At 47.6% G+C, this 12,826-nt stretch overlaps 1 protein-coding gene across 5 annotated transcripts in view; it reads left to right on the forward strand.

Moving 5' to 3' along the window:
* Positions 1 to 12,826, forward strand: part of DAAM2 (dishevelled associated activator of morphogenesis 2) — a 111,264-nt gene that overhangs the window by 82,031 nt on the left and 16,407 nt on the right. For all 5 annotated transcript variants that reach the window (XM_037052076.1, XM_037052067.1, XM_037052104.1 and 2 more), the window contains 5 exons: positions 2,957 to 3,095; positions 5,770 to 5,828; positions 5,969 to 6,153; positions 6,742 to 7,038; positions 11,185 to 11,292. In XM_037052076.1, the coding sequence (XP_036907971.1) occupies positions 2,957 to 3,095; positions 5,770 to 5,828; positions 5,969 to 6,153; positions 6,742 to 7,038; positions 11,185 to 11,292 (788 nt within the window). The remainder of the gene's footprint in view (positions 1 to 2,956; positions 3,096 to 5,769; positions 5,829 to 5,968; positions 6,154 to 6,741; positions 7,039 to 11,184; positions 11,293 to 12,826) is intronic.

The following is a 12,826-nucleotide window of genomic DNA, read 5'->3' on the forward strand; positions in this document are numbered from 1 at the left end:
CCTGCTCCTGCTGCTTCCTCAGCTGCTCAATCCCTAGTCTGGGGCAGCTTGAGACAAAGTGCCAGGACCTCCTACGATAGTGAATCTCGCCAAGTCTAACTCTGCACATGCCCCTGGTAAACCAGGCCAGGATTTGGGCCCCTGCTCTTCCCTCCCTCCTTGAGGCCAAGACGTCCATTATCACCTTGGGGAGTTGCTGGGACTTGCCTCTGAGCAATGCCAACATGCAGGCCAACATGCCAGTCCAACAAGAAGTAGCTCGATCAGTGTGAAATCAAACAGCTCTGGCCATCAGCTCAATGGGGGAGTGATCAGGCCTCTTGGGGGGTTCCAAAAAGAAGTTCTGTGTTTGGGGAGTGGCATAGATGTGGAATGAGTAGAGTTTTTTGGGGGGGTATTGTTGTTTTTTAAAATACATTTTATTGATTATACTATTACAGTTGTTCCATTTTCCCCCATTCACTCCCCTCCACCCTGCACACCCCCTCCCACCCACATTCCCCCCTTTAGTTCATGTCCATGGGTCCTACATCTGAGTTCTTTGGCTTCTACATTTCCCATACTATTCTTACCCTCTCCCCTTCTATTTTCTACCTACCGTCTGTGCTACTTATTCTCTGTACTTCTCCCCCTCTGTCCTCCTCCCACTCCCCCGTTGATAACCCTCCATGTGATCTCCATTTCTGTGGTTCTGTTCCTGTTCTAGTTGTTTGCTTTTGTTTTTGTTTTAGGTATGGCTGTTAATAGTTGTGAGTTTGCTGTCATTTTACCTTATATGTTTTTATCTTCTTTTTCTTAGATAAATCCCTATAACATTTCATATAATAAGAGTTTGGTGATGATGAACTTCTTTAACTTGACCTGATCTGGGGAGCACTTTATCTGCCCTTCCATTCTAAATGAAAGCTTTGCTGGATAGAGCAATCTTGTTTTTTAATTAATTCCTTCATCTAGTCCTTGCTGTCTTCCGTCCCAACACCCTTGTCCTGCTGTTCTGTCTCTCTTTTTAAAAGATTTTATTTGTTTATTTTTAGAGAGAGGGAAAGGAAAGGAAAAAGAGAGGGAGGGGGAACATTGATGTGAGATACATCAAATGGTTGCCTTTCATGTGTGCCCCAACCTGGGACTGAACCTGCACCCCAGCCACGTGCCCCCACGGGGAATCAAACCACTGACCCTTCGCCCTGCCCTGCAGTATAATGCCCAACCAACTGAGCCACACCAGTCAGAGCATCCCCTGCTTCTCTTTACAAATGTCACTGATTACAGGAGTAGATGCCAAGCTCTTAAGGTCCAGGTGTGTATGGTGACTACATAAATCATATATAATTACTAATAGCCACCCCAGCATACAATTTGAAATTGTACCATTTGGTATTTAAGCTCTTTACAAAAGAAATATTTGGAAAATCATGGTCAATCTAGACAGACTCTCTGTAGTGGTGGTGATAGTGACAACAGTTACAAGTTACTGTGTGCCTACTCTGGGCCAGGTGTGATGTGAGGTCCTTTAGCACAGTGTCTCTGCACCTCCCAGTGACTTAAGGAATGTGCATTATTACCTTCAGTTTTCAGTGGAAGAACTGAATCTTTCTGTATGAAGGAATTTTTATTTCTTGGGGCCAGGGCTTTAGGTGAAACATGTTCTACTTCTGTGAGCTGTGTCCTGGCCTCACCCTGTTTTCCTGGGTGAAAGGCAAATGGAAAAATGATGCCACTTTGTAATGCCCGTGTTTGTGGAATGGTGGAAAGAAAACAGACCCTGTGGCCAGGACCAGAAAGCTCTCAGTTCTTCTCCAGAGTCGGCCCAGAAGGTCTTTATGGGACACACGGGAAGCTCCTGGGGAACCTGACTTCTGGTCCCACAGGTCCCTATGCTTGGTGTTCCATGGGCAGTGTGTCTAGGTCTCTCTGTCTGCTTCAGAATGGGCCTTTGCAGATGACCTTCCACCTTGTAGGCATTAATGGTTTGACTTCAAGGTCAGGATCATGCTGGCTGACCTCCCTTGGTGGTCAGTAGAGATGAAGTATGGGGGGTCGAGAGCCAGTGAAGAGCCCTGGCTGGCGTGGCTCAGTGGATTGAGTGCTAGCTGGAGCACCAAAGGGTTGCTGGTTTGATTTTGAGTCTGGGCACATGCCTGGGTTGCAGGCCAGGTCCCCAGTAGGGGGCGCACAAGAGGCAACCACACATTGATGTTTCTCTCTTTCTCCCTCCCTTTCCCTCTCTAAAAATAAATAAATAAAATCTTTAAAATAAAGTAAAATAACCAATGAAGAGAAGCTTGTGGCTATCATAGGAAAAGAAAGTCCATACCCAGGCAGACTATGATTATAGAGGATGAGAGTGGGGCCCTGTGAGATCAGGCATAACACAGAATGCCTTTGCCTTCAGAGTTCAGGGTCACCTTCACCAAAAAAATCTTCCTGGATTCTATTACCCATTCTTCAACCCAGTCTGACTCCCTGTCTGTGCATACCTGTAATTAGTTTCCATTCCTCTTTCTCTGTAGAACAATAGCATAGATAATCCTAAAACCTCTTCTTTTTAAAAAAAAAAGTTCCTAGAGATTTCATTATTCAACATGCAATATTTTAGAGCAGACTTACTTTTTCAAAGGTGCTGTTTAAAGATAATGTAAAAAGCAATTTGCATTCCAGGGCATAGGATGCTCAGGTCCCAACAGGGAAGAGAGGCTGCCAGGAAGCATTTCAGGGAGTAGAGAAATATGTCAAGGGGGTTGATACATTCATAGAGGGTCAATCACAGAAAATCGAGAAATGACTGCCTTTGTTAATCTCCACCATCAGCAACTGCACTGCTTCCCCTCTCAGACTGGGAGCTTGCCAAGGGAGGGTAAGGGCACATCTCACCAGCCTGGGCCCAGGCAGTGACTCCAGGGCAAGGCTCCAGGAGGCTCCAGGGTTTGCTAAAGAGATGATGCCTGTTGTCCCCCAGACAAGCGCAACGGTGGCTACCTCCAGCAGTGGCAGCTCCTGGACCGCATCCTCCAGCAGATTGTACTCCAGGATGAGAGGGGTGTGGACCCTGACATGGCTCCCTTGGAGAACTTCAACGTCAAGAACATCGTCAATATGTGAGCAGTGGTTAGCCCTCACCTGTCTTCCTGCTCCTTCCCCTCTCTCACACCAGACACCTCCAGATGGGCCTTGAGCAACATTGTCTAAAACAACTCTTTGAGATAATAGAAATGCTCCATATCTGCACTGGCCGCATGTGGTTGCACAGCACATAACATGTGGCTAGTGTGACTGGGGAACTGAACTTTAAATTGTGTATCTTTTTAATCAAATAGCCATATGGCATGTGGTTAGTGACTACCATGTGGGACAGCACAGATTTGTGGGGGGCCGCTCACCTCTCAGTGACCCATCGCATGGATTGGGTAGAGGAGGAGCTTAAAACCAGCACAGAGGAGGAATTAGCAAACTGTGGCCTGTGGGCTGACTCCCCAGCTTGTGTTTGTAAGGTCCATGAGCTAAGAGTAGTTTTTACATTTTAAAAGAGTTGTTAAAAACAAGCACAAGAATATGCAACAAAGACTGTACATAGTATATAAAATCTAAAATACTTACTCTGTCCCTTTAGAGAAAGTTTGCTGACTGCTGATAGAGAGCATGACCATTTCACCATGAGGCTGTTAGACAAGGGTGTCACAGCCTACCGTCTGACTTACCATCTTTGACTGACCCTGGGTCCAGAGAAACACAGAGAACCAAGTTGCAAGTCACATCAGTTAATATTCAGACCTTATGTTGGCACACTGAGTTTTCATTTTAAACTTTTGCTTATCTTTCAGTATAAGTCTGAGCCAATTGCCCTTAAGGAGACAAAGTGGCTCTCAGTGATTCATTGTACTGTATTCCCAAGCCAAGCAGAAAATGATTTTTAAACTCTTCAGCCACCATCTTTCATTCACTCAAATAGGGTTAAAATGGGTTGGTGTGGTTAAAATCCTAACTGGTATATTAGGCAAGTACAACTAGTAGAGATCAAAATGTAACTTTTTCTTTATTTTCTACTAACTCTTTACACTAGTATAGAAGCTTTTCCTTTGTCAGAGAATGAAAACTCCTCAGGTCCAAGGAAGTTTTTTCTGCTTCTTGGGCAATGGAAGTCCTAAAATCACTTTAAGCCACCAATATAACCTCTAATCTGTAAATGGAAGGACTAGTCCTAGATGTACATGAATAGTCTGGATGCGACTGAGCCTTAAATCTCTCTTCTTTCTGGACTGGGGCCAGAAAGGTGCATTGGGGAGGGTGTGTGTGTGTGTGTGTGTGTGTGTGAGTGTGAGTGTGAGTGAGAGAGAGAGAGAGAGAGAGATAGTTGGCTTCTTTTCTCAGTTCTGTTTCTCTTTTAATTCCTCCTACACCCATTTCCAACTAGCTAACCAGTTTCTGATTCCCATCAGAGGAAACATGGGGTCAGGAAGGAGAAAGGGAAAAGGTCTTACCTGATCTGGTAACTTAGTAAACAGGCTTCCTGCTCTCTGGTCTTGGCACGTGGGTAAAGTCATGAATATATTTCTGAGGTCTTCAGAAGTTCCTTGCTGGATGCCTCTCATGCAAAACCCTGCTCACTTATCTTTCAAGGTGTGTTTTTTCTCTTCTTCCCAGGGCTGACTGGTACCATCCCTTCCATCAGCTCCCGACTCATTGGCAATGCAGTACACAGATTTGCACTGCCGAAGTGTCCATTTTTCTTCTAGGTGGACTTCTTAGACAGGGCTTAAAATAGCTTTAGCATAGTTCCGCCACAGTGCTTACAGCTGGCAAAGAAACCCTCGTGCATTCCTCACACCAGCAAACTCCAGGAGTCCCATCGACAAGACCCACCCAGCTCAGCAGTGCTCTCCTGCTTAGTGTTTCTTTGCTCTCTGGGCTCACATGCCCCCACGTCAGATCCCAGTCCACCATGCTTCCTGCTCAATGTCAAGGAACATGGATCAAAACTCTCTGAGAGGCCCAGACAAGACAACGGGACAGTGGTGAGGGAGATAGCAGCCCCAGGGAAGATGATGGCAGTGGCTTTCTCCAAAGAAGTCTCTGCACAAATTATTCCCCCCTCCATACTCTGTCTCCTCTTTATAGCTTTGGTCTGGTCAAGGAGGTTAAGAATCATGGATATAACTCTTCCACATTTTTAGATTTACCAAAGAAATGATTATTGGGATTTCACTTCTCCTATACCTTGGTGTCTAGGTGACAATTTACTTTTAACCCCGGTTACAAGAGTTTGATGTGAATGAGGAGTTGCTATGTTTTAGACACATCCCCTCTTCATGCTCAACACACTTACTCTGTGTTATCGGGATGGGTGCTCTCTCTTTGGAATCCTGCACCATGGTAGGGTCAATATTTTGATCTCTGTCAATGCAAAACCCTATTTTTACAAAGGGGTTCAAATCATTACAACTAGGGGGAGCCTGAGATTTAGACCTAGTTCTACCAGTAGTTAGTTGTTATCTCCAGCTCTTGTTGAAGGAGCTTCAGCTGTTTCACAAAGGAATTAGATTGTAAGATACCTAAGGGTTCTTTTAGTTTTCATAGTCCATGGAGAGACACATAGTGAGAAGTGGGCAGGGATGGGGACCTGGAGAAACATCTGGAGAGTCAAAATCTTGTCCTCCTTGATGTGACGAGACAGATCAGAAATCAGGGCACCAGTGTCGGGAACAGGAAGATGACCTGTCCTCTGGAGGGTTGTGAGCCAGTGTTCAACAGGCCCTTCCCTCTACTTCCCACCAGGCTCATCAATGAGAATGAGGTTAAACAGTGGCGAGACCAGGCCGAGAAGTTCCGGAAAGGTGAGGAGCTCTGCCTAAACCCACTGCCCGCTCTACACACTCCTTCCCCTGCTCAGCCCAGGACCCACCTCTGCCTTTGGAGACGGGTACACACAGACTCACATTCTCTCCGTTTCCTTTCCTGTCCCACCCCATCCCAGAACACATGGAGCTGGTGAGCAAGCTGGAAAGGAAGGAGCGAGAATGTGAGACGAAGACGTTGGAGAAGGAAGAGATGATGCGGACGCTGAACAAGATGAAGGACAAACTGGCCCGAGAGTCCCAGGAGCTACGCCAGGCTCGTGGACAAGTGGCTGAGCTGGTAGTCCAACTCAGTGAAATCTCAGTACGTGCACACTGTCCTCTCCTTTTATATAGATGAGCCTAGACCTTCAGGACAAGGTGGGAAGAATAGTGTGAGGAGGGGCTCAGGACCTCAGGATGAGGGAGAAGAGAGAGGGGAACCTTAGCCCAGCATAGAAGGGACCCCTGAGGCTATAAGGGTGTCACCTTTGTGTTACTTAGAAAAAATTATGTCCCTTCCTCTGGGTGAAGTTGTCCCAGGAAGCACACTTTGGAGGCAGAGTGCAGGGGGGATTTTGGCTCCACCCACCCTCAGCTGCATGCCCTCATGCAGGTAGTAGCAAACACAACTCTGTGTATCAGTCTGCTGTTGCATTGTGATGACTATGACTTTGTTCAGTGTCTCTGTAAGAATGTTGGACTTATATGTGTGTCTGTCTGTGATTGTGTGTGTGTGTGTGTGTGTCTGATGTTTGGGATACAGAAATAGTGTATGTAGGAGGTAAGGGCAGGATTGGAGAGTCTAGTGTAGATGGAGAACAAGAGTAAGGACCTTTAGGAGTAATAGTGGGAACCTGAAAGGTATGACTGCTGATGGCTTTGTTCTTTGGATTTTTCTGTCTTCCCACAGACAGGACCCATGTCTTCCCCACCTCCCCCTGGGGGACCACTTACCTTGTCTTCCTCGATGACAACCAATGACCTGCCTCCACCCGCACCCCCTTTACCATTTGCCTGCTGCCCCCCACCGCCACCACCCCTTCCACCTGGTGGGCCTCCCACTCCCCCTGGTGCCCCACCTTGCTTCAGCATGGGCCTGCCCCTCCCTCCAGACCCCTTCCCCAGCAGTGATGTCCCACTCAGGAAGAAATGTGTCCCCCAACCTTCCCACCCACTGAAGTCCTTCAACTGGGTCAAGCTGAATGAGGTGAGTGATCAGGGAGAGATTAGTGCATCCACTCTCCTATAGCCACGGGCAGGCAGCCCCATCATTTTCAGATCCCTCCCCTGGGTTATTTCTTTGGGGGGCATAAACAGAGACACAGTAGATACAGAAGATGTGGCTGCTGATACCAGGCTACTTGTTCACTGGGAGGAACATCTACCCTGGGAGGAAAGAGCTAGGCATGTGCTGACGCTCATGTTGCCAAGCCACCTGCAGATGGGTGTGCTGAGGGTTAATGGAGTAACACAGGTCCAGGAGCATGGGCCTTGCTTTCTAGACAAGACAAGTGCTGGACTGGAACTCTAAGGATAGGATCCATCTGAGGAAAAGGTAGAAGATCTAGGCAAAGATCTTGGGCCAAAGTCTAGGTGTGGTAAAGATCAGGGCAATTGTACATAAGACTGAAATTAGGCCTGACAGGTGAGGACACACTTGTAATGAAGAATTTGATGCCAAGATACAGCCACTTTGTCATCATTTCAGGGAAGGGAGCTACTTTCCTAGATGGCTCAGCAGGGAGAGGCCCTTCTGAGCAGGACCCACTAATTACCAATCCCAGGTCTGCGTGTGGAGTTGATTTCTATGTTGGGCTCTCATGAGCATAGAGGAGAGATGCAACTAGGTTGCATTAGACCCCTAGGAAATGAAGGCCAGTTCCAGTCTGGGTTAAGCCCTGCCTCTGGTTCTGTACTAATATGTTCTATTAAGAGGACTGGTGACTCTGTCCTGGAGATAAATACATATTAGGCAGCTGAGCTCAACTGTCCTGACTCACACTCACACTTCCGTAACAGTCATGCTTGGATCTGGGAGTAGTGGGGGCACTCTGACCTTGTTGTATGGGCCTGTTGGACTGCCTCTTGGGGAAATCATAACTGTGCCATTCTAGTGAACTTACGTGAGTTCAAATGGACATTCAAGTGGGAAGAGACATGGGGTTGCTAAGTAGGTTGTCAGCTATTTGTTAGATGCCTTCTCCTAATGGTAGACCAGCTAGCCAGTCAATTTGAAGTCTGCTTTGTGTGAAGCTTTTTGCTGGGGACCATGATGGATAATATTAAAAAGTAAGACATAATGTTGCCCTGTAAGAGCTTTAAATCTGGCAAATCAGCAAGAATGTTCAAAGAAACACCTAGATCCTGGGGATGGATTGAAGGATAACCTCCAACCAAACCAGGTTTGGCTCTAACTGTGTGACCTGGGCAATCACTCATTTTGTCTGTACATCAGTTTTCTTGTATGTGAGGTGATCTCTAAGATTCCTTCTACCTCTGGTTTTATAATATAGGTGGAAAGATGGTGCATGAATGCAGCCCATTTATAGTCTCCTGGGCCTCTGATAACATCTTCAATCTGAATTATTAAAATTATAGAGCCACCTGTTAGCAGCATTTTGAAGCAACACCGTTAAAGTTTGTGACAGCTGCATTGCACAGCTGTGCCCTGTGGATACTTCTCCGTGGCCACAATGCAAGCCAGGAAGGTCAAGAGCATTTGAGCAGGCAGGGGCCTGTCTCTGAAGAACCCGGGGCCAGGGACTATGTGGGAATATTCATTGGTTTAAAATTGTGAAGTCAGAAGTAATATATTTTAAAATTGTGATGAAAAGATATAGTTTTTGTCTCCTATATTTACAACTCATAATTTATAATTTTAAAAGTGTCATGAAATGTTGATTAGGCACCCTAACAAAGAAGACAGACAAGGCAACTAATATTTTTGCAACATTTTTTATCACATAGGGCTTGGGATTTTCTCTGGGGTCCACTGATAATAAAGTATGTGAATTCTGCAGGGATCCAGAGAAGGCTAGAGTTTCATTTCTGGACCAGAAAGTACAGGTTTGATGAAATAGGCATTCGGGAGCATTTACAGGAGCTGCAGACATTGCTCAGCAAAGATGGGTGGAGGGGTGTCAAGAAATATTTGTGAACCTATTATCCTAGTCCTCAGCTCTTACTTGTATGACTAGTGATTATTTCATCGTTTGGGTTTCAGGTTCCTGATCTGTAAAATGGGGGCAATTATGGCATCTGTATCAAAATTTGTTTTAATACATATAAAGTGCTTTTACCAGTGACTGACACATAGAAAGTCTTAATAATAATAATAGATTATTGTTGGTGGTACTACATGTACCACCCACTTTAACCCACTTAAACCCACACTTTAACTCAATAAGTGTCGAGACTCAGTTTCCCTGTGTGACATGGAGTGCCCCTCCATTTGCCAACAGTTCCATGGAGTGATAAGTAAGGCTGACGGAGAGCAAGCCAGCTTGGTCTTGTTGACCCCAAGTGCTGTGTGAGGGAAACCTAGTGAAGTGTGTTTTTGAGGAAGATTTCCTTGGCGTATACAAGGGGGCTCTAGAGGGCCCAAAACTCCAGGAATCTAGACTGGAGGTGATGTGATCTTGGCTAGAGTGGTGTAAAAATTAAATTTGAGAATTAGTGTGCATGGTGGGCACATCAAGATGACTGGGTGAAATTTAGGATGTGGGGAACACCAGGCATGGATGTACCTCTGTCTGTCTCTAGAACCGGCTACACTTCCACCAAGAGTTCTTGTGGTGAGTTAGGGGGAAGGGAGAGTGTTTGGGAAGATGTGTGGGAGAGACTGGATGCTCAGTCTGTTGTTTCTTCCTAGTGTTCAACATCCCACTCTCTCGTTCCAGCCCATTTATTCTCAACCTGGCCTCAGCAGCAATAAGGAGCAAGGGGACGCTTCACCTCTCTGGGCTTTCCCAGTGTGCCCACTGCCACCCCAGGCCTTGATTTAAGTGGGGACTGAAACAGAAGTTTCTCTCCCCTGCCTTCTCCAGTTCAACTCCTGACCATCTCCCCTCTGCTTATTTTCACCCCGTTCCAGGAGCCTGGCTCTTCTCCCCAGACCCCTTCTCTTATTCTGCGTGTGCTCCTGCCCGTACGTGCACACACATGCAGTGGTTGCTTCTGCCATGAAAAGAATGTGTCTGTATTGGGTTTGGCCAGTTGCCTGTATCCCTTGCCACTCTGAGCTTCCCAGCCAGGCATTCCACAAGAGGGTCCCTGGCCTTAGGAAGGCCACAGGAATGTCCCCACCCCCTGCTCTGGCCTAGCCTCCCCTTTTCCAGAGTTTAAGAAAATAAAAATGAGTGTAAAGTATGTTTCTCTCTCCAAGCCTTGCTAAAGGAGAGATGGAAGGAGGAGGAGGCAGTGTTAGGAAGGCTCCCCAGCTGCCCTGCAGTCAGAAGAAGGTGGGGAGAGTCTGAAAAGACAGCAAAGCTCTAGATGAGGTGAAGATTCCTGGGAGGGGAGGGGTGGAGCATCTGGGGGAGGGGCTCTCTCTTGCCTCTTGTCCTCTAAGCCATTATGGGGTGTTGCAGGACCACTGGAGTGTTTTTGGCTTGGCAGATAGCTCCTCCTCAGAGGCTAGCAGCTTCTTAGATGCCTGGGGTGGGGATTAAAGGCAAGCATTCTATACAGAGGTAAGGCAGTACCTAAATTGAGAGACCTTGGAATGTAAACTCCTGGGCCCATCCCAGTCTTAAGGGACAGGACATCCTCCCTGAGTCTGACCCATGGGAAATCATGATAGTCTTGCTGGCCTCATCAGTCACTGGAGAGGCCAGGATGTCCCAGGCTTTGGCATTTGGCCACTTTGGGAATCTGGGAAAGTGGGAAGAAGACCTCTGGGAGGCAAAATGACCATCTCAGATACAGGAAATCCCATCTGCACTAAGGATTTGAGGATCCCGGATACTGTGTGGGCATGCTTCCTCCCAGTGATTGAGCCAACCCCGACCTTCAAAGAGAGTGTCCTGAGAGCACTGGGTTGGCTTTGCTTTTCTGGAAGGAGTTCATTTTTGCCCACCCATCACTCCAGCACACCCACTGATTTCTCTAATACACACGTAGGCCTCACGTGGAAAGGAGGCGAAGGCGGTTGTCTCTAGACTCTGCACTGGAGCAGAGGATGGAGGAGGGGTGGAGCTTTGAGGGGGAAGTATCCACCCCCTTCTGAAGGCCTAAAAGTCTGGCTGTCATACTGTGTGCAGCTGGGGGGCAGGTGGGATTAGGGGGGCACTGGCTGTCTCCACAGTGAAGGAACTGAGCCAACCATGGGCCTTCTCCCTGCCCTGAAACTTAGGAACGTGTCCCTGGCACCGTATGGAATGAAATTGATGACATGCAGGTATTTCAGATTCTGGACCTAGAGGACTTTGAAAAAATGTTTTCAGCATATCAGAGGCACCAGGTAAGACCCACCCCCTCTAGCCTCTTGGGTCTTGACTTTTAGTCTTGACTTCACATTTGCCCTCAGTCCCTCCCTCCTTCTATCCTGAAACTATTGAATGATTTCATTCTTTATCAGGTCCCATGTGCTTACTGGGAACATAGATATAGATACAATTAGAGGTGTGCAGTGCAGTGAGGGGAGACATCCCATTGTATTGAAGTTTGTATTTACATTAAGTGATAAAATAGAATTTTGGTCACTTCTCTTTTTTCCTCCTGGACCACTGCAGGTGGAGTCCAAGGGCCTGGCCAGTGTTGACCCTGCCTTTTCTTTGGCCCCAGCACTTAGGGACTATACCTAGAAGGCATTTTAACTTGTCAAACCACTTTCTCTACCACACTCTCATCTCTCAACACCCACAACAGTTGAGTAGCAGAGATATTAATGTATCAAGGAAGGCGCAGTTGCTCCAGGTCATGTTAGGAGATTGAGGCTGGAGATAGCCTGGGCAGGCCAACTGAGGCCCTGGGCTCTGTTCTATAGACACTGTGTACAGATGACTGATGAGTAAGCGGCAGTAGAGGGAGTGGGGTTGGTGACAGAATACAGGGCATTCACAAGCCAGGGATCTCAGCCTATGCCAGGTACCTGTGGGATTGCTAAAAGTACTGATTCTTGGACCTCATTCCTAAATGAACGTGAGTCAGGAAATGAATTGGGGCCCAGGCATCTGCATTGCAGCTGGCATATCTTGGGGCCTTCCCCGCTAGTTCAAGCATTAGTAGCCAAAAGCCTCAAAATGTTTGCTTTCTCTCTGGCCTGCCTCCCAGAGGCTGTTTCCACTTGGGTTGTGCTATTTTCTTCTGTGTTTTCTCTGCCAATCCCAGGGCTGCAGCCCTGAGGACTTCCCCATGTGCCAGTGAATGGGGTCTGTGCCCTCCTGAGTCCTGGGCAGCGGCTACAGGTAGTGACTGGGCTCCCATTTCTTTCTTAAAAGTCCAGACCTGAGGCTGACCCTTCCTGAGGGCAGTGGGGCTGAGGGCAGGTGTCAGTGCTGCTAAGGGACTAGCCAATGGTGTGGGGTGGGAACAGGGCTCTGGCCCGGTTTGGGGGTTCTAGAAAAACCAGGTGGTTGTTCATATCATTTAAATGTGGGTGCTCAAGGCATCTGATTCCAGGGAACATTTTCAGCCCTTGCCCATGTCAGGCAGGTGCAGGCTCAGGCAGCCACTAGAGGGAGTCCTATTGAGCACATCTGTGCTCTGGAGTGGGTGCCAGGGTTGGAGGGAGTGAGTGTGAGGGGTGTATTGGGCATGGCCAATCACATACTTCTATCTAGTTTGAGCATTTTACTCAGGGCCAGGGTTCTGGCCTGGCCCACCCAGTCTCCAGGATCCTGAGGTGGGTTGGGATGAGAGCCAGTGGGGAAAGAAAGGCTTTGGGGTTGAGGACAAGCTGGATCTGGGACCTCCCCATTTGGTGAGTGGAGAAGAGTTACAGTGGAAAGCCCCTGCCCCACCTCGCCTCTCTGAGCCCAGTCAGTCTAGCACTC

The sequence above is a fragment of the Sturnira hondurensis genome, unplaced genomic scaffold (assembly GCF_014824575.4).
Source record: "Sturnira hondurensis isolate 20B ecotype Veracruz unplaced genomic scaffold, ASM1482457v3 Scaffold0000880, whole genome shotgun sequence".
NCBI lineage: Eukaryota > Metazoa > Chordata > Mammalia > Chiroptera > Phyllostomidae > Sturnira > Sturnira hondurensis.